This window comes from Glycine soja, chromosome 5 (assembly GCF_004193775.1).
Source record: "Glycine soja cultivar W05 chromosome 5, ASM419377v2, whole genome shotgun sequence".
NCBI classification, from domain to species: Eukaryota; Viridiplantae; Streptophyta; class Magnoliopsida; order Fabales; family Fabaceae; genus Glycine; species Glycine soja.
In genome coordinates, this window is record NC_041006.1 from 43,399,211 (window position 1) to 43,420,433 (window position 21,223).

General features: G+C 34.5%; 2 protein-coding genes across 2 annotated transcripts; one reads left to right on the forward strand and one right to left on the reverse strand.

Moving 5' to 3' along the window:
- Positions 1–366: 366 nt before the first annotated feature.
- Positions 367–10,001, reverse strand: LOC114413665 (nuclear pore complex protein NUP155-like). Its single transcript, XM_028378174.1, has 13 exons — positions 9,843–10,001; positions 8,689–8,858; positions 7,893–8,019; positions 6,885–7,147; positions 5,058–6,708; positions 4,755–4,967; positions 4,366–4,613; positions 3,835–4,249; positions 3,460–3,650; positions 2,840–3,197; positions 1,516–1,734; positions 1,032–1,357; positions 367–783 (listed from the first exon to the last, which is right to left on the reverse strand). The coding sequence occupies exons 1-13, from the start codon at positions 9,999–10,001 to the stop codon at positions 666–668; spliced, it is 4,458 nt and encodes a 1,485-aa protein (XP_028233975.1). The 3' UTR covers positions 367–665.
- Positions 10,002–16,892: 6,891 nt separating this feature from the next.
- On the forward strand, positions 16,893–20,738 carry LOC114413666 (E3 ubiquitin protein ligase RIE1-like). Its single transcript, XM_028378175.1, has 5 exons — positions 16,893–17,593; positions 18,751–18,870; positions 19,523–19,655; positions 19,755–19,913; positions 20,157–20,738. Exons 1-5 carry the CDS (start codon positions 17,133–17,135, stop codon positions 20,316–20,318), a joined length of 1,035 nt encoding a protein of 344 aa, XP_028233976.1. The 5' UTR covers positions 16,893–17,132; the 3' UTR covers positions 20,319–20,738.
- The last annotated feature ends 485 nt before the right edge of the window (positions 20,739–21,223 follow it).

Genomic DNA, 21,223 nt, shown 5'->3' on the forward strand with positions numbered 1-21,223 from the left:
TATTTTTTTAATCTTGACTCTTCAATTTATTGAGAAATTTTTTTTAACTAATTCAAAATTTGACCAAAAAATAAGTAAAACCCAATTAAAAATTATTTTCGTTAAAGATCAAACTCACTTACTATCTTTCTCTTAAATTATGTAAAAACCACTATCTAATTGGGAAAGAAAGGTTTTCACTCTCGAAAATGATTATTCAAATTTATATTTTAAGATTTAATATACACTGAAACGCTCTGATTTGAATTGAGTTAAGGGAAAGAAAAAAAACGCGGATATGCCCTATACAGACACTCTTGATGTTAGACGCATGACGATATCAACCATGAAATATGGACTTACGAAGCGTTTAAACATTCTTCAGAATTGAAATGAAAATAATGCTTAAAAGCAACCCATACATATTTTACTACTTGACATATCTGGAGTTTGGATTATGAAGTGAATCCTGACGCCAGTAGAGAACTGATTGGTATCACAACTTGGCCGATACATTGAGCAGGCCGCGAGACTTTCAAAATTAGGCTCTATATATTTCTAATTGATACACGAGATCATAGTAAGAGAATCACATGAGCTCCAATATGGAAAATTAAAAACAACTTATTTGAGAATAATTTATATGACAAGAACAATTGATACAACACTATATATTGCAACAAACATCAAAATCGATCAAATGAATGTTGGCTTATAAACGATTCTTCAAGTTCTCTAAAACCTCGGTAGACATGTTCTGTTTGGTTCTGTGGAAGGGCTAACCTCCGCAATTCAGTCATATACCTGCATGTAAAATTCAATCAGATCAAAACTATAATTGGATATAAACAATATATCTATACAATGGAAGATGAGAACGGGTGCACAGGTTAAAGAATGGAAGATTCGAGAAATCAGCTAATACAACATGATGCATATCAATCAAGGAACAAATACAAAGAACTATACCTCTTTCTATTAAATTGATAGAAATTATGTCCACAATAAATGTCAAAAGGACTAGATTAATAAGATGAATACATGAAGTCAACCTGTTTGCTGCACTTGTGATCTTGTCCCGAATTCCTTGGCTAGCAATAGTACGTTCCGATGAGAATCCTCCACCTAGTATTAGGGAATGCCCAGCGGCACTGCTACCCATTCTTTGTGAATATACAGACATTGCCCACTCTCGAAGTACCACTAGAACCGATCTCAGCATACGTAATCTAACACTTGCGGATGGCAAAATAGCCCCATTTGATAACAATTGGTCATATGCATTCAATACAGGTTCAGCTGCACCCTTACAAGCAGAAACAAGGGCTCTTGCAACATCTTCATCTCCAACAGCTTCAACCCCAGAATTTAACCTCTCCTACATAAAGACATGAATTCATATCTAAGATTAAAGTAATAATTCCACCAAATCCTACCCACCAGAACTGAAAGGTGTTCTAGAGAGTACAAGGGTAGAAATAATAATACTTGAGTAGCATCTACTGTAAAAATCAATCAGTGAGTCGGAATATGTACCAGTCCAGCCTTCTCTAAGTGAAGACAAATAATGTCGAGTGGTAAAACAGCTCCATCACCAGGATAAATGCGGGGCCCGACCCTCTTTAGTACTGAGCAAGCTTCAGCAATACCCCCTCTTGATATAGCTTGATCTATAAGTCTAGCCCATGTCTCTCTGACAATGCTGCTGTCAGTATCACTGGAAAAATTGGCAAAGTACAGCATCTCCAGGCATATCTAAAGAAAAAGTAGGAAATGAAGAACTGTTAACAGGAACTCCGATAAATAAATTTCACACTATAATGACAATCTTTTCAACAAAAATACTTCAAAACCACAATGACAAAATCATCCGCAGTACAGTAGCAGATACAACATATTCAGTAATGCTTTTTTGGCTTGAAAATAGAGAAAGAATTTGACAAGAGAGAAGAGGGAAAAAAAAGGTCACAAATTCCCCACATCTAATTTTGTATCATAGGAAAGAAAAGAAATCATAAATATATTTCACAATTTGGTTTTGCTAAAATAAATAAATGGAAAAAAGGGAAGGAGGTGAACATGAATGAATAAATTTACTAGTTTACATAACATAATTGATTTGTAGAACTTCCATAAAACAGGTGGTAATGGAATTTTGAAAATTTAAATTTAATAAAATGAGTATGAGGACCTCAAATCCTTCATTTTCTTTCTTTAAAAATAATAATGCCTCCTTTTTCTTCCCTATTTCAACAAAGTGACATCTGAAAGCAAATTGCTCAGAATAATTGATAGAACACCAATAGATTGATGAATAGCATTATTGAATCGCACAAAATACAGACACTACAGCAGTAGTTGCTGTCCCAGAGACAGACTCCTACAGAGAGGAGCTTTCTGTCCAAGCTACAGGGAATTAACACACAAATCTCTCTACTACTTCATACTACACATATATCTAATACTAATAATAAATAATTGATCCTAAATTCAAGAACATCCAGCATGACAGTTATTACTACACAATATATAATATAACAATATATAACTTCTATGCTAAACAGTCAACATAATAGTTATTATGCCACATGCCCTATTCTGGAATGCACTATAAAGATGATGGGCAAGGATGTAACAATGGATCATCCTTTCCAGCCCCACCTGAATTTCAGTTGCCATCAATAATCTAGATACTAAAGCTCAAAAGACTTTGATGGATACCTGTTAGTTTTCATTATCACACTCTTAGATATTCAACTAGTTCAAAACTAACATAAAGTGAACAAGCAGAAGAGAAAAATCTAAAGCTGCACAAATCTAACCAAAAAACAAAAAACAAACAAAAAAAGAATGAAAGTACCTCCCAGAGCCCAAAGGGAACAGCATATTCATTATATAACTGGGTTATGCTCTTTACATCTGAAGCTAGCTCTTTAGCCTTCTCTCGTGTTGCATTTGCAAAATTAGCATCAGCAGTAGAACTTCCCTCAGGCACTACACCATTTTCAGCAGAATCTGGTGTGGCAGGTAAAACATCAGACCTGGAAGCCACAGACTCTAGTTCTTCTTTGATTTTTATCTGGAACCGAAGAACAGCAAGCTTCCCTTCAAGCAAATCTAGGAACCCACTGTCAATGGAACTTCGACCAGAACCTACTAACCCATCACTATTAGTTGCATTTTTGGCCTGTAGAACTGCATTACTTAGGTATTGACACCTGAATTTTACAAATTAAAAATTATTAGAAGATATCCATGCAAGCATATAAAACAAATTCAGCAATCCTACTAAATTCTAGAGAACCATGTAGAGGCCTTAAGTGGAAGAGGAGATCAACTTGATACATGTAAAGTGCAGAGTCTTGCAAGTACAGTCATGGACACGTTAGTGAACTTGAGTCATCGCAAGCACATAAGAAACAGGAGTTGTTTGAGAAAAAAAGAGATGATAAAGACAAGGAAAGTGAGAACTTGATTAACCTCAGTTCAAGAGTAGGAACTCCATCAATAGAACGCCTTTCAGCTAGTCTAAGCAACGCATGAGCTGCAAGCATATGTTGGCGTTTCAAAACATAATACCGTGCCAAAAGTTCATAGTACTTGACTTGATTAGATGACATAGGTGCTCCCGATTGTCCCACTGGAGAAATTGTGGCTGTCACAGCACGAACCTAGCAGATCCAGAAAAACAAGAGGACTAAATTTACAACGAAATATTATGAAAAGTATGGCAGGGTGTAGCGTCTGCATACAAAACATATACAGTCAAATTGTAATAGACAATATTTGTGCCTTTTGACCTAGTGAACAGTTATCCCTCAATTAGTTACTGGGGAGAAAGAGATAATAAACAACCTCGTGTAGAGAATTACGACCGGCACTTTGCAAAAATGGCAACAGGTCAGGACCCCCATACTCTAGCAATTCATTCTCGAGACCTAAATCAATCATAGCCTGGTAAAGATACTCGTGGAAAATTCTGTCAGGTGATTGGACACCCAGCTGAACAATTTGACATATATATTTTTTCCGAGAGGCTGGATCAAGAGCAGATTGTGAAGCAGTTGATCTAATAGGAGTCCCAAATTCTCTCTGTAAGGTGTCACCTTTCAGAGACCGCAAAGCACCGATAATTATTTCATAACACTGCCCCCGCTGAGCAAGTGCTTGCTCTCTGACAGTTGCATCAATTTCATCATTATAAGCATCGCCTGCAGGGTCAATAGCCTGTGCCTTTTGTAGTGGTAAGCGCACAACAGCTTCATAAAATCTGCAGTGGGAAAGAGCTTTTGACTTTCAGATTGAAGGCTTAAAATCATAGGCCATGAAAATAGATGATGCTCGTCAAGAAAATGGAGGAGAGCAACAAAGGAAAAAAAGGTGTACCTTAAATCCTCAAAACGTTTGCAAACAGTTCGTAGGTCCACAGACTCTGGAACTTTACTTAAGGAATTAAATGCTTCCCTTGCAAGATTCTCCTTGTCCTTAGCATCTATAGTCATAGCAGCTCTCTCTAGGGCTTCCACGGCTAAAAAGAATTTGTAATCAGACTCCTTATAGTAGCTTGGACAACCATCTCTCAATCTCCTACTAATGTCATCTACAGTGCCCCTGCCATCAGGACCAGTATAATACTGGAGCAGAGTATTGTTCAGGAAACTAATTATTATAGAAGATACAAAACTTTATGAAAGAAAAAAAAGAAGAAAACTCCATTAATGCATAAACTTTTTGTAGATCAAATCTCCTTCATGGCTTCCTAAACAGGGATTTACCTCCATGAGAACAGATATAAGTCTTGTAGCAAGATGGTCACCCTCCTCAGAACAAACTAGTTGATGAAATGTCAACTGAACTAATGCTTGTTGAAGGTTAGAATCAAATCCCTGAATCAATCGAGTCACGTGATGCTGTGAAAGAAGTTGAAGCAAAAATAGGGCTTCACCAGATCTAAGGAGCAACTGCCTAATGCACTCCATTGCCCTCACCTGTGGCACAACAAACCCAAGTGAGAAGAAACTAAACCAATTACTTACAAAACATGCCACATATGCAAACATTTAAAAATGTAGGCTCACCTCCATGGCAGCTAATTCAGCAGGACTATATGGCAACCTTTGCCGTTTATTAGATGTTCTGCCACCATTGGACTCCATATTTCTGGAATACGCACCAAATAAGTTTCTTACCATGTTTCGATCCCCGGCTCCTAATGCCGAACCATTACCATACAGAATGGAACCACTCAGATCTCCTAAACCTGCTACACAGCCATAAAGTCCCCTCCTCTGGTTCCTTCTAGATCTTAAGAATTTCTCCAAAGATCGGAGTTTCTGTTCAAGGACTTGCATAGCCCCAACAGAGAGTCTGCACACAACTACTCCATTTTCAGATAGAGTGCCTGAAGGGCCTAAACTTCCCTTTACAACCATTACAGGAAGTTCCCACAGAGGAAAAAGTAATCTAGATGAACACAAACAGAGCCCTTCATGTGCACCTGAAAATACAGGCTCAGCCTCCTGAACAACCTGGCCCATGCTAAATCCACCAGCAGCACTTCTTGTGTTTGATAATGCATTACTACCTTCAAGTTGTGGCATGCCAACAACTCTTGGGTCCTCAAAAGCTTCAGCTGCCTTCTCAGCAATAACATTGCTGATAAGGTTTTCAGAATGCACTATTCTTGCAGCTAACATTAGACACATTGCAGCTGCCTCACCTGCACCAAAACGATTGAAGAAATCTTCTAAAACTGATCGTGGAGAGTTGGATTCCAATAGCCGCCTTATAATGTCCAGTGGCCTGTTAAAAACAATTTCCATCATGCCCATGGTGCTGAAGACGACAATCCTTCTTCTTGGTAGTATATGTTGGGTTGCAAGATCCCCTCTTGCCCAGAGTTTGCCAGACACCCTTTCACATGATTCCATAGAGCTCTCATAACCACCAAACTCAATTTCCGAATATAGAGACTGCACAGTAGCTGCGGTATCTGGCAAAGGTAAAACATCTGCCACAGAAAGCATTCGTCCTTCAACTGGTAAAGAAGATACCGACTCCCTTAATGCCCGGGAACTTCTCGTACTTGTTCCTAGATTACCCGACGGTGATGATTGTGAGCTTGAATCCCTGTTCAAAACAAGGAGTGAAGACATGGTCGAAGGTGATGCATCAGAAAGGATAAGAGTTCCAGCAGAATAATAAGCTGCCTCAACTTTCAGGGAGAGATCCTCATTCGGAGGTCTACCAGCAAGAGCCATGGCTCCAAAGGTGAGACCACCACTAACACCCCAAGGAGGAGCAGGCCTTGTAGTGACAACCTTTAAACAGCTAGGCTTGTGGTGGTTGGTGTTGAACCCAGTCAAGCTTCCACTAGAAGGAGAGGTAGATAGGTACATCCTTCTGCCATCTGATAAAACAGCAACAAGATGTAGCCACTTGGATTCAAGTGTAGATAAAGGTGAGATGCAAACAATAGATGGCTTTGGAGATCGACTAGAGACTCTTGACCCTGTCGATTGTCTAGCTCCATAATGTGCATCCCTCTGATTGACAAGATTCCTTTCTTCAGCTACTTTCTTTAAGGGGCCATCACCGTTTGGTCCTAGAACATAAACTTGAAGCTTCATCTCTTCCGTTCGTGCATACAATATTTGTCTCTCGTTGTCAAAAACCATTTCAACAATGGGGTCAACAGCTCCAAAACTGAATACATTTGGTATAACCCATCTGCAAATAACAGCTAATATTAAATTACTAAGAAATTAGCAAAGGAATGTTTAGCTACAAAAAAATCAGGTAACTTTATATACCATAACAATTCTACAATTAAAAAAATTAATTTGCAATCAAGCATGACAGTTAACGACTAGTATATCTAAAACAATTAAGAAAACAAAATGTACCTTGAAATTACACTTCCCAAACCAGCAGTGATGCAGATTTTTCTGCACCGTTTTTGCCATCCAGAACCAGTTGAATAAAGAATCTCATATATGTGGCCATCCCGACCAGCAAGGAAAATGCGGCCCTTATTAGTACATGCCACACAAGTCATTGTAACCCCATCAGATGGTATTGTATGCTCTGGCAATGGCTGCAATGTAACTTCTGCAAATGGATCTGAACCATCTGCTCCTCCAGAGCAGCATACTCCTACTAAAATTAACTGATAAAAAGGACAAGGTAAGAAACAATACTGCTCCCACATGGGGTTCTGGAAAGAACATACTGCAAATCATTCATTGGAAACTTGTCATACAAAACCCTTTTATTGATGAACAAAAAATATCTTATAGCATGTCACAGAAAACTTAGCAGCATATATTGAATATTGAATATATAACTAACAAAACCACCACACTAAAGTATATGGATCTTTTATGTTTCCTATCAGGTGATTTTTCTTCTCCCTTTTATCTTATGAATTAAAGAATAGTATATAAAAAACCCTATTGACTGAGCCAAAATTACAAAATCTCCAACTTCTTAGTAACATGAACTGGAATAGAAATGAAGGGATAAATAATTCAGAAAGCTAACCAAACTACTTATTATCATCATCAATACCAAAGTTTAGGGAAAGCAGCTACTTTTTGCCCAATCAGCGGGCAATCAACAAGCCAAGAAGATACTATTCAACTGTCCACATAGAGAGAACCAGATAAAATCAAGTTGAAAAAGTTGATCAACAATTAAGAAATGTTCAATTAAAACATTCAAGAAAGAAATAAGATGTTGTACTTCGAGGAAGAAAAACCGAGGAACAGTATTCAAAAGGAAAACCAACACACGAGATGTTGCTCAAGGTAAAAATAAGCAATTTAACGCATAACAAAAAGAATTAGTTCATAAATACAATATTCAAGTACACAAGTCGTTGGAGAATCTCTAAAACATAAAATGGTTAATACCTCAACAGGTGTCGCTAAAACTAAAAGATATTGAATAGCTTCAACAAAAACTCCAGGTTTTGATTTTGCAAGACCAACTGCACAAATAGCTTGCTCTTCCCCACTAAATTCAGGACATTGGCCATCCCTGTGGAAGCAGCAATGTTAGGTTAGAAGTACTGTAGCAAATGTAAATATGAGTTCCACCAAATAGCTCTAAAGGTTTTTAATTAGAGCACGGCAACAGTTGAAACAACATTTAGCCCCCTTAGATTATTCCTTACCAATTTATTGTAGATTAACAATTAAACAGACAAAATAATTATAGAACAGAAATTGTAGTTCAAAAAACGAGAGTTCAAACAGAAACTTAAAGAAATTAAATGCATAGAAAGCTTATCTTCAAACGTCTAGCACCCTTAAACCTTTTCTAACAGCTTAGTCAAAAACATTGTCCCAGTAACATTCACACACCTATTAGGCTATTACTGAAACTAGAAGCAGAAACTATTGCAAAGGACCAGCAAATAACACCTAATAAGAATTCATGCAATAGTCTGTGAGGGCTCATGCCACAAATGTAAAGCATTTAAAAGGTGAAAGAAAAAAAAGGGGGAAATAATATTTTTTTTTAATTTTTTCATAAGGTCAGGGAGAGAGTAGATCACTAATAAATATGAAGTCCTTTCATTGCTTGAATGTCTACCAAATAAAAAATGCAGAAGGCAACTCCATCCAAAAGAAAAGAAGGAAAGACAACTTTCATTCAAAAAATGAGTACGGGAAATGTCTAATTACTCGTCATCATAAAACTTACCACTTATCAAAACGCCAAAGAAACAATGAATTGTCCACAGACGCCCACGCCCTTCGTATTTCAGGAAATATTCCACAAAAAGCAGTTCCTTCCCCACCAGCTGCATTGTATCTTTCAATGAGCACGGGAGGCAACTCCCAGGTATTCACCACCTCAACTAAAGGGGGCCACTGAAACAGCATTAAATAATGCAATTAGTTGGAGAGAGTAAAACTGAACTACAACCTCATTAAATATGCTAACAGACACACCCATGGTTTTAAGAAACGGTCCGCAACCGCAATGTTGTTAAATGGCAGCGCCATGACCATCATGGCGGAATGGCGTGACAGATTTTTTGCCAACCGCCATAGGCAATTTGTGAAGGGAGGCCGACTATGGTTGTGCCATAGGCCGCAATGGCATGTTTATATGGTGGAATTTTGGCTTTCTGCCATTGATGACACTGTGCGACTGTGATTTTGACTGCAAAGTCAAGGTTTTTCAAGTGTCCGCAACAGCAATTGTGGCCACATTTGCCCGCAGTTTCCTACAATATCAAGAAACGCAACAAAAACACTACCGCAATTTAAAACCTTGGACACACCCTATATCTAGAATCCATATTGTCGTTTTGATATTTCCCTCCTCCATAATATCTCCAAATATCAATTAGCCATTCTATTTTAAAATCAATTAGCCATTTCCTTTTCCCCAATTTCCCGCAGGTGTCCTTTGTAGGAGGCATTTGGCACTAAATGTAAGTGCCTCTCCCACGTGTTTGAAGTTTGAACTTTCCCAAACAAATATGACTTCTCGTGTGAAGTGAAAATAAAATTTAGCACAATTTTACGCTAATAAATGTGGAATTTAGTTTTCCCCATCCCAAACATTCATTCGGGGCACGCACACCATAGGGATCCCTATGCCGAATAACTAAAAGTTAGCACACATACGGGAGAAGCGGGTTTTAATTGTTCTCGGGCGCTAAATGTAAGCGCCTCTCCCTCATTGTTTGTATTAATCAAGCGGATTTTTAATTTAAAAAAAAAAAACTAGGAACTGTTTGTGAAAAGTGTAATCAAACGAGCCCTAAAACTGCAATTATGGAGCGTGGATAGTTGAACACAACAAGAACAATAACAAATCGAAACCCTTAGATTTTGAGGTGATACCTCTCGGGGGTGAGTGGAATAAGGGTGGCTAGCGTATCTGGAAGCTTCTAGAGCTTCTTCGAGGTCGAGCTGAGACGAAACTTCACGACCAATGCGATCGCTGATAACAAGGCCCGCATTCGTGACATCGCGCATCACAATCTCGTCTTCCCACGACATTCCGGAATGAAATTGAAGCCCTCTTTCTCCTTCGTTCCCGGCTTTCCCGATAAACAAACGCAAAATAATGCAAATTGAAATTGGCGGAAGAGAAGGGGGAAAGGAATGGAGAGAAGGAAACTGAAAACTGAGAAGTGTGAGAACAGATGGCGATGTAGGGTTTTGGGGAGGCTTTCGTAAATTGATAGTGGCGGGCAAACACTTTCGTTTTCCGACCACTACAAAATAAATAATTATGGGTTTAGTTAATTATTTACTCAGTACGGTCAAAACTCGTTTCTTAAATCTATATCAATAACATCCATAATCCAAAACCAAGGCCATTTAGATTCTTATAAGTCTCCACTTTGTTGATTTTATTTTTAAATATGTTTGTATATTTAAAACAAAAATAATAACATATGTACAAATGGAAAATAAAAAAGAATGAAAATTTTCTTATTTGATCTCCATTTTTATCGAATTAATTCTGTGATTTTTTCTCGATTCTTGCACTCTTTCACTTACAAAGTTATTTAATTCTAACTCTTAGATCATTAAGAGATGTTAACTCTAACTCCAGAACTAGATCTCGTCACAACGAAATTGAAAGCATGGGCGGTGGTCGGATGAATCCGAGTAAGGAGAACTAGCCAAGCTTCTCAACAAGCGAAGGAACACCTAACCATCTGTGAGATCGAAGACTTCAAGAGGCTCCTCAGTCCTCTTTAACACCACTCTTTCAAAGTCTCGTTTGATGAAATGAAGCTTTCAATCCTCTTAGTGAGAATCTGAGTTCCGCTTTAAGCCCGACAAACGAAGCGGGCAAGAGAACTAGGCGTGAAAAATTACACACACTCTTTTTTATGCATCTTATCTATAAAACATAATTGTACTCTTTCTTAAAGTTTTCAGTTCGTGACTTTCAATTTTCTTTCTATCCTGAATCTTATTTGTGTTTTTTTTTCTTCCTAATATTTCAACATTGTTGCATTCTCCATTCTTTCTACACTTTTTTTTTATCAAAAACAACAAATGTTTTTCTCAATGACAAGAACTCGGGTACTATCATATTTTTTTTCTCCGGTTGTCCTTCTCATCACTTTATATATTTATCCCCAATTTTTTTATTCTAATTCATTCTTACACATCATTTTATATTTTATTTCTTTTGTTTATTACTAATAACAGTTTTAACTCATTTAACAAGCCTTTCACGAGTTAGTTGAAAAATGTCATTGTCAACAAAGAGACAATTTATTGAAAAAGTGGGAGGGAGAATATTTTTTTAAAAGACGAGATTGTTGTGGTTTTCATGTGAATAATTAATTATTTTTATTTTTAGTTGTGTTATTCAATTTATTTTAAATTTTTCCATCTAGAGTGTATTATTCATTGAATGAAATATAGAAATTGTAATTATAAAATATTATAGTTTATTAACTTTTGACACAATAACACAATATAAATACAAACCACTGGTTTTAATAATATTTTTATCACTAAAACCCTTGGTTCGACCTCGTAAAATATATTTCTGAAAAGAGATGAAGAATATTAAGTGTTACTAAAATTCAATAAGTCATTTGTTTAATTTGATTATAAATTGTTGATGTATGGAATAGTAGTGAGTCAATCCAATTTGCTTGACCTAATATACAAATTCTAATAATATGGTTATGTTTGATAAAATTAATAGAAAAGTTACTTGAAAACTAAAAAATTAGTTGAAAGCTAACTTATTAAATGAAAAATGTTTGATAAAATTAGTTGTTGAAGTGGCTGAAAAATATAAAACGACAAAAAATAATAAAATCATGATTTATTTTAAAATGACAACTAGAAAATTAGATTAATATATAAAGGACAAAATAAAAAATATAAAAGTTATAAATTAACGTTTTAAAAATGTTACTTCAATTAACATTTTTTAGAAACTAAAAAAAATTTGTTTACTACAAATTTTTTAACTAATAAAAAATTTATAAATTAACTGAAATATATTGTCAAACACATCTTAAAATTTCAAACCAATGATAAATCGCATAGATCATAATTAGGGTGGTAAAAACACACACAATATCTTTAAGTTTAGTTTGTAAAATATTTTTGTTTCTATTTCTAATTGACATTACTTTTTCTATAATAAGAGGGGAAAAACCCACAAAGCACTAAAAATCCCGCGGAAATGCGGTTGCAGTTAGATCTGCCAAAAGCACATTAGAAGCAAAAATAGGAATAAAATCTAAACCTCTTATTTGAACACCAAGAGAGTGAGCATAATTTGCAAAACAATCAACAACTTGATTAGCCTCTCTAAGGGCACGAGACCACGTGATATGTACTCCATCATCAATGAAATCCGGAATCATCTTAACAATCCCATAAGCTGGATGCGTTGCTGTATATTTCAATTTGAGGAGCTGAATATTAATGAGGGAATCCGATTCAACATAGAGGTATGAAAATCACGGGCCCAAGCAACACAAATACCTATAAAAATTGCCCACAACTTAGCATTAAGAGCTGAGAAACAACCGATACCATCCGCAAAAGCAAACAAATCTGAATAAAAGGATTGCTCAAAACCACGACAGAGGCACTATTACAAGTAATACTATGCTGGAGACTAAGGTGATCTCCTGTAGGATCTCAAAATGAGATCTGGTGGATCTGGCAGTGCCACAAGTACTAAGAGGTGACATAGCTGTAACAACATTTAGAATTTGAGGAGTCATGATATTCTGAAACATATGAAAATCCCAAACTCCAAAAGCAGTAATAAAATCAGAAATAAGCTTCAGATTCTGATCAACAGGGACCAAACTGTTGGTATGCTGGTTTAAGTTGCCAAGCTCGCTCGCGGTCATTCTAAAAACTAACAGAATTGCCATCACCAATATTCCATAACATAATCTTTTGATAAGATTATCAGATTTTAAAACTTGTGTTTTGTTTGTTTCTTAAGCAAAAGATTTAATGCATGTGTTTAGGGATTCATTGATAAGAATCCGAAAGACTTTGAAGATACTTAATGTAGAAATCATTAATATAACTTTTTATTTAGATAGTTACCCTAAAAATCAACAAATTTATTATATATCATTTGATTATTCTAGAAAAAATGACGAAAATGAAAAACATAATGTTATATATAGGAATTGACCAATGAAGTTATCATATTGTTTTGTTTTTAATGAATCTCAAGTCGTGTAAGATTTTGTAATTTAAATTTAATATATTATAAATTGGAATTAAGATATATATATATATTATCAATTTGAATATTCAATAATCAGAATCATACCAGTTATAATTAACTTAATTAATATTAATATAATTATATATTTTAATGAATTTAAAATAGAAAAAAAATGCTTACTTAGTAATTGATTATCATAATATGAAAAGATTTTATAAATGTAATGGTTGAAATACGAGTATGAGCTGAAATTCTACATCAAATAAGAATGAGAAGGTCCAACAACATATAAGTGAAGAAAAAAATCAATAAAGTTAAGATTTTGGATTAAAGTGTAATGTTATATGGTTGTTTAAATATTATAAAATTATTTTTTTATCAACTAATAAGTGATGAATCTAAGTGAGAAAATGAATAGTGTTATTGCGTGACATTTGCTTACTTGACAATTTTTTTTATAATATATAATAAATATATCATGTACAATTGATTTAATTGAAAACTAATGAAAAAATAATTAGATTGAAATAATGAGAGGTAAGGATAAATGTTAAAATAAAATAAATGAAAAGAATTAGAAATATGTAACATATTATGTGACAGATCAAGAATAGTTGAAATAAAGATAATAATAGGTCAAAATATATTCAAAATTTAAATTTAAATTAGCGATTAATAGAAAAAAGAAAAAATTATAATAAATTATATGATAAATTACACTAAATACAAGAATTTAAGTAAAATATAATATAAAAATAATTAGAACAAGAATAATGATAGTTTATTTATTTTTACAGAAACAACAATGATAGGTTAAAAAATGTTAAAAATTCAAATTCAAATACATAAAGTATATTTAAATGAAATAAAATATTTAAGTAAAGATAATGACAAAATATTATTAATTTTTGAAATAATTTAATTATCAAATTATTCTTATTTTGAGTAAAAACGGAAGAAGTAAAATAGATTAAAAAAAATTATTGTGAAAAAAATAAAAAAATTTCAATACAAAGACGTAGTTATGCTCATTTGAAAATTATAGTTGTATTATATACACACAACGTCGCTGTCGCTCTGCACCCGTTGAGGCAGCGGGAAGTGAGAGCAGTGAACGCGCGGTAATTGTAATCGTAATGGTTTTTCTCACTCATGAAAGAAACCTAGGGCCAGTTTCTGTTCATTCCTCTCTTCACATTTTTCTCACCGAAACCCACGGTGATGTAGATGCTGAGTCAGGGGTTACCTCGTTGCCGACTTGGAGCTCCAAATGTCCAGAGAAGACTATACCACGAAACTCCAAGAGGAAAGACCTTGCAAGATAATGCCTCTGACCAGGTTAAAGGATTGTCATCAAATCACTTTTTTTATTTTTAAAATATATTAAGTAATTGTGTTCAATCACATCACTAAGGGATATCATTCTGATTTTTGGACTAATTTATGCTGAAAAGGTCATTTAAGTCTGCAATAATGATAAATGAATGATAACAAATCCTCTCCCCAAATCATTTCTAAGAGATTTAAAGAGGATTAGCGGATTGAAAAACGTAGTATAATTCAATTTCAGATGACAAGTTTTCAAAATTTCATGACTCCTGACTGTTTGAACTGTGACTCAATTTTGTATACATAGTGGGTACTTAAGGGAAGGTTCATAATTTTTTATAATATTTGAAGATGGGGTGATTCTTTTAATTATTTGTGAAAAAATAAATCAAAAGTCTAAGAAGAGATTAATTTGTCTATCCTAGCAATTTTAGATGAGATTGTTGGAGTGAAATGTACCATGGTAATTGGTAATACTTGTTTTACTAACTTGTGTTTGTAGCCCTTACCTGTTGCTTTGATGAGTCCTATCTAGTTGCTGAGCCTGATTAAAATTTGGTATTAATTAAATAGTATGACCATTTGCACTCATCTGTCCTTGGAGGTTTTGTATTTATTTAGAATGGCACATTCTTCTAGTAAAGTGTAAGTGTGTGTAACTGTTGGCTCCTTCATACTTTTAACTTATAGATGATTTTGGTGGAGGTCTTTGCATGCATGAATGTGTGTGTTCAATATTGCTGTCAATCTTTTTCTTTTCTTTTGGATAAAAATATTGTAGCCAATCTTGGGTATTATTATAGAATGCTTTGTGACTATTTCAATGATCCGTGTCTTGTATGCTGCATAATATTGCAACTCGTGTTGTACCACAAATTTCCGTTGATGGTTACTGACATGGTTGTACTTTATGGGCTGCTTCTCAGCTACCTAGAATGCTGGTGACTGATCCTATTGCAAATATGTAACCTATCGATTTGTTGTATAAGAAGTTCCCTGAAGTAACCGACTTTATAATGCTTTAGTCCGGTTAGAAAAACGTTCATTTTAGTATTGAACTTAACTAATCTCAACATTTTTAATAATCAAGTTATCCCAACTCCTGTATTTAAAGAAACCCTGACCATTTTTTTTTGGGGTATATAATCACGACCATTTTTGTCTTATAAAGCAAGCATTCCGATACAACATTTTTTTTTTCAAAAAAAATAATCTTCTATAAATTCGTAACTTTGCTTACAACTTATTTTCGTATTTATTTTTTAAGTCATGAAAGTGTATACGACTTCTTTTATTTATTTTTAGTTTTTTTTATACCAAAAGTCGTATAGCACGACTTTTTTCTTTCAATTTTGTGTTTTAAAAATATTCTGTTTTTAAATTTAGTTTTTATTTGTTGATTTTTTTAAGTAGCGAACTGGCGATAAAATTTCTTATTTTCTAATTTGGTGTTCTTTAAGTTTTTTATAACAACTTTTTTTTATTAAAGTCGTGCCATTGCCGAGACTTTATCTTTTTATGATTTCAAGGTGTTGTACGATTTTTTTTCATTTTGTTTTTAGGATCTACATTTCATAGTCCAATTAAGCAGTTTTGTATACAACATTCTTATGAAATTGTAAAAAAAATAGTTAGTTTATAAAATTATAAGTGTTTGATAAAATTAATAGTAAAAATAGTTGAAAAATATGAAATGATAAAAAAATAAAAAAATTATAATATATTTAAAAAAATACTAAAAAATCAGATAAATATATTTAAAAAATGAAATAAAATATAAAAAAAATTAGAAATCAATGTTTTAAAAAATATTACTTCAAATATCATTTTTAAAAAAATAAAAATTACTAAATTTTTTTTATTTATCAGTTAAATAAATTTTTCAACTAATAAATAAACTAAAAACAAACTAAAATTTCTTCTCCAGCATAACCATTTCCTCTTGGACCAAAATCAAAATAAGTGTTTTGCTTAGAAAATAAAGTATTGGTTCATTGGGGTCTATATAATTTATCTCATTTCACAAATTCGAACTTGCCTAAAATTACTTTAAATATGTTTAAATTAAAAAAAATTATATCCAATGCATTTTAGGAATGAATTCTCGTTATATTTTGAGATTGTTTCGACTCCCTCGATGTTATATATATTTCCAAAAACTATAAAGTTAAAATAAGTTTTATATTTATTATCAATATAATTTATTAACACAATGAATAATTTTTTGTATAGTATAATATTATATATATTGTAAAATATAAATTACTAATTATAATTGTATAGTTACGATTGAATCATATAAAAATATTAAAATTGATATGTTGTATTAAATCGAAAATAATTGAGGTTTAGAAAACAAGAGTATGAAAAGTTGGGAAGAACTAACAAGAGGCGTAAGCGTAAACTTGTCCGAAGAATAACACCGGGAAAGAAAGAGAGTGAAGAAGGGTATAAGCGTCCTTGTGAAGGCACTAGGGTGTTCTGAACTGATCCTCTCCCTGGGTCTGGCACTGTAAAATTCAACGTCAACCCCATAATATACTTGAAGAAACGCTTCCATCTTCTCTCTATTTGTTTCAACTTCAGTTATGCGTTTCTCTCTCTAGCCAGCCATCATCACTATGTCATCCCCAAACTCCGTCCCTCAGTCCCACGCGCCGCTCCTTCTCCCGCGCCCCGATGCCGCCGCCCGCCTCCCCATCCTAGCGCTCCTCCTCGGCCGCCGCGGCCACTCCGCCGTGGTCCGGGAGACGGCGGCGCGTGAGCTGGAGGAGCGCCGCGCCGACTGGACCTACTCGAAGCCGGTGGTGGCGCTCGACATGACGTGGAACATGGCATTCGTGCTGGTCTCGGCGGTGATGCTCGCCTGCACCGTCAAGGAGAACCCCAACACGCCGATCCGCTGGTGGATCTGCGGCTACGCGCTGCAGTGCCTCGTCCACGTGGCCCTCGTGTGGCTCGAGTACCGCAGGAGGAACGACGCTCCCAGGGACGAGGAATCTGCTGCCAGCCTCCAATACGACGACGTCAACGATAGCGACGAGGACGATGTTGGAACCTCCGGGAGTTCCTCTTCCTCCGGGTTTGTTCAATTTTATTTCAATTCAATTCAATTGCTCCATTTTGATTATAAGTAAACTCGCCAATTTGTTAATTTTCGCTATGCGTGGGTTTCGAATAGTGTTTTGTGCATGGTAACATAGGTTTTCTTGGTGTTAGTTTGATTTAGGGTTGTTATGAATAGTTGTGACATTTGAATTCACACTACTACCTATACATGTACTCAATTATGCCAACGGAGATGAGTTTGAATCTTGCTGTCACTATGAGGACTTTGTTTGTAGATAATTGCAAGTATTTTTGTCAAGATGTGAGGCCTTTCCTGACTTTGATGAGTTCTTGCATATGCAAAGAAATTGTTTTGTGATTCGAGCTCATGACCAACCATCACTAAGACGTAACTTTACCGTCGCATTAGGGCTTGCCCTCTGGCATAAAAAATAATCATTTACTCAATTTTGCCTATTAATGTCCGCATCTTAGATGTACTTCAACAAAGGATCTAGAATCTGAGTTATGTGTATACTGTATAGCCGCACTGGGACTGTTTCCTTTTGTCGTAAAATCTTTGTTCTGCTCCCTGTTTCTTCTTGTGTATTCCCTTAATGAAACCATCAATATCGATGCATAAATCCTGATTAAAACTTTAATTATGCAAGTTTAGGGCTTTCATATGCATAGTACTAAAGAGGAAAACTAAGACATGTTGCTAATTTGAATACCTAATGAAGCCCTCTACTACTGGCCTACCCTGGTATGTGAACCAAGTTCATGCTAGCTTTAGTTGATTCAGAGGTGACTGAGATGTTACTAGACTGTTGCAGTTATAGATAATGTTTGGGTGAAAGCATTATGGTATAATTAGCTTTTCTAGTGTATGTGTATGATTAGTAAAAGTGGTATTTAGCTTGTTATGTTGAAAGGTACGAGTGTCATTAAGATTTTTGCCAATGGAATATTTTGGTACAGAAACTATACTTCATTTTGTGTAATATGAGAACTAATTGTTGGATTATCCATTCACTGCGGGAAAAGAAAATTAAATGTCTCTTACTGTATGAGTGCCCTTGCTGCTAAAACATTTTAATATACTATTTACATGTTGTTTGGTTTATTATTATATACTTCCTTTAGACTGTGCTTGACTGGGTATACTGAAATTGATTACCTACAACCCAGATTCACAAAACGATGTGCGTCATTGAATACCATGATTTCATTACTTTGGTGGATGGTGGGCTTTTATTGGGTTGTCTCTGGTGGTGATATTCTGCTGCAAGATGCTCCACGTTTATACTGGTAAGCCTTTATTTAGACTGAATTTCAAGAATAATTCTTATATTATTTTGTTAACTCTTTACATTGGTGTGCACGTGCACACACAATACTTGCTCTTGCATGAATAAATTGCATTCTTGTATAAGAATATTTTACCTGCATACAGAGGTATCTTGATTTTCCATTCAAAAGATTACAAAAGGTATGCTCATATTTGTTTATTTATTTATATAAGAATGATATGCCATTTTCAGTTAGTATAGACCAATGCAAGGCGCCTTCAAGTATACTATCTGTTTTGTGATGTATCTCTTTTATTTTTATTTTAAAGTTATGTATGAAAACCACTCATCTCCATGCTTATATTACTAATGCCATTTCTTATGAAGTTAAGGCCTTTTTTTCTTGATTGCAATGTCATAATCCATCCTAATATATGAGAAATCAATTGAGTAACTCTTGTTTTGTGAAATTAGACCTCAGAATGTTAAATATGGACCAAAGAAAAAGCTAAATAGTCTTTCTTTAAATTAAAAATTTCTTTACAGAGGATTTTTTAAAAATTAATTTTGTTTTTTAATATTGCTTTTATTTTTTTGACAGAAAATTGGTTGATTGCATGATGAATTATGCAATGTTGCTGATATTAAATATCTTCTTTGGTTTTGTACAGGTTGTCTGTTGTCTTTTTGGCATTTGATGTCTTCTTTGCTATCTTTTGTGTTGTTTTGGCATGCTTGATTGGAATTGCCCTCTGTTGTTGTTTGCCCTGTATTATTGCTATTCTCTATGCTGTTGCAGGACAGGTATGCCTCCTTTTTTTAAAATAATAAATCATGACAAAAAGTTTCAAATATTTGTTGGCTTTCTATTTGTTCTCATTGCCTCATTTCATGAGACTGTAGGAGGGTGCATCAGAATCAGATCTCAGTATACTTCCAAAATACAGATTTCAATTGTTAAGCAATGAGGAAACACCTGGTGAGGGAGGAGGATCAATGATTCCTATGGAGACCAGCAACGGTTATTCGGTGAATGAACGAACACTTTCACCAGAGGATGCAGTATGTTTTACAGAACACATAATTAATTTCTTTCAGCCTTGTGTAGTTAATTACTTCTGCAAGAGGTTCCTTGATTTTCTGTTTTAGTCACTGCATATAAAGATTCATGCTGTAGCTCCGTAAGTTCTTTGTGTGTGAATTTATGGTTGTCCAAAAAGGGAAAAAAATCTAATTTCTTCATTGGGATAATAAAATTTAAAAGATTTATGAAAGTAATAAATCAAATTTCTTTTTCCTTTTCAGGAATGCTGTATATGCATCTCTTCTTATGAGGATGGAGCTGAACTTCATGTTCTTCCTTGTAACCATCATTTCCATTCTACATGCATAGTGAAATGGTTAAAGATGAATGCAACTTGTCCTCTTTGCAAGTATAATATTCTCAAGGGAAATGAACAGGTGTGACAATACTAAAGGCGATCAAAGATATATTATATCAAGCTGAGTTTTATTATATAACAGCTCAGGGTTTTCAACCGCTGATGCGTATATGTAGATAATATCAAGACATGAAAAAATAGAACGTCTCCCAATTTGCTCGGTTTAGCTGTCATTGTTTTGTTGCTTAATTGCTTCAGTAGAGAAAAAGGTAGAGGTAAGAAGGAAAGGTGCCGTATAGAGATCTTTTAAATAAGTTAACGATTTCATTTGATCCTTATTTCTCCTTTATTAGTCATTTGAAAATCGTCATATTTCTTGTATCAAATTTGTTTATATGGGAGAAAACAATGGAAAGTGTGGCAGTCTAACTTTCAGCTTATTCCAGGAGTGTATTTTATGGTTCTTTGTTTGTTTGTTTTGGTAGAAACAAAGATAATTGCTTTATTTTTGCTTGGTCACATGAGAACCGTTCCCGTCCCTTTGTTCACACTGTTGCTTCTCAAAGCTTATCTTTAAAAAACTTTTTCAGTGTTCAGTTTGGGCACAAACGATTTGTCCTAGTGATTTTGGTCTTCTGTCCTTTGAAGGTGTGAGATTTTGTTGTTTTAAGTTGCCGGTTGAGCCACACTTCGTGGTCATGGTTTGCTAGAAAATATTTTTATTTTTGTTTCATTTTCTGTTGTTAAAAATTTGTGTAAGAAATAATGAAAGCATCACCTTAGGTATTTTTCTCCCAAGTGTTTAGTCACTAAATTAAATTAGATACGACTTTTCTAAAGTTGACGAGATGTACTTTAAAGAATAAAGTTGACTTACAATTGTTCTTTGTTCATTGTAAATTACAGTTGAGATTGATAGCAATCAAATCAAGAGTGACAAATTTTAAAATTAGTTATAATTTTTACTGTTGAGTTTTAATTGGACTTTAG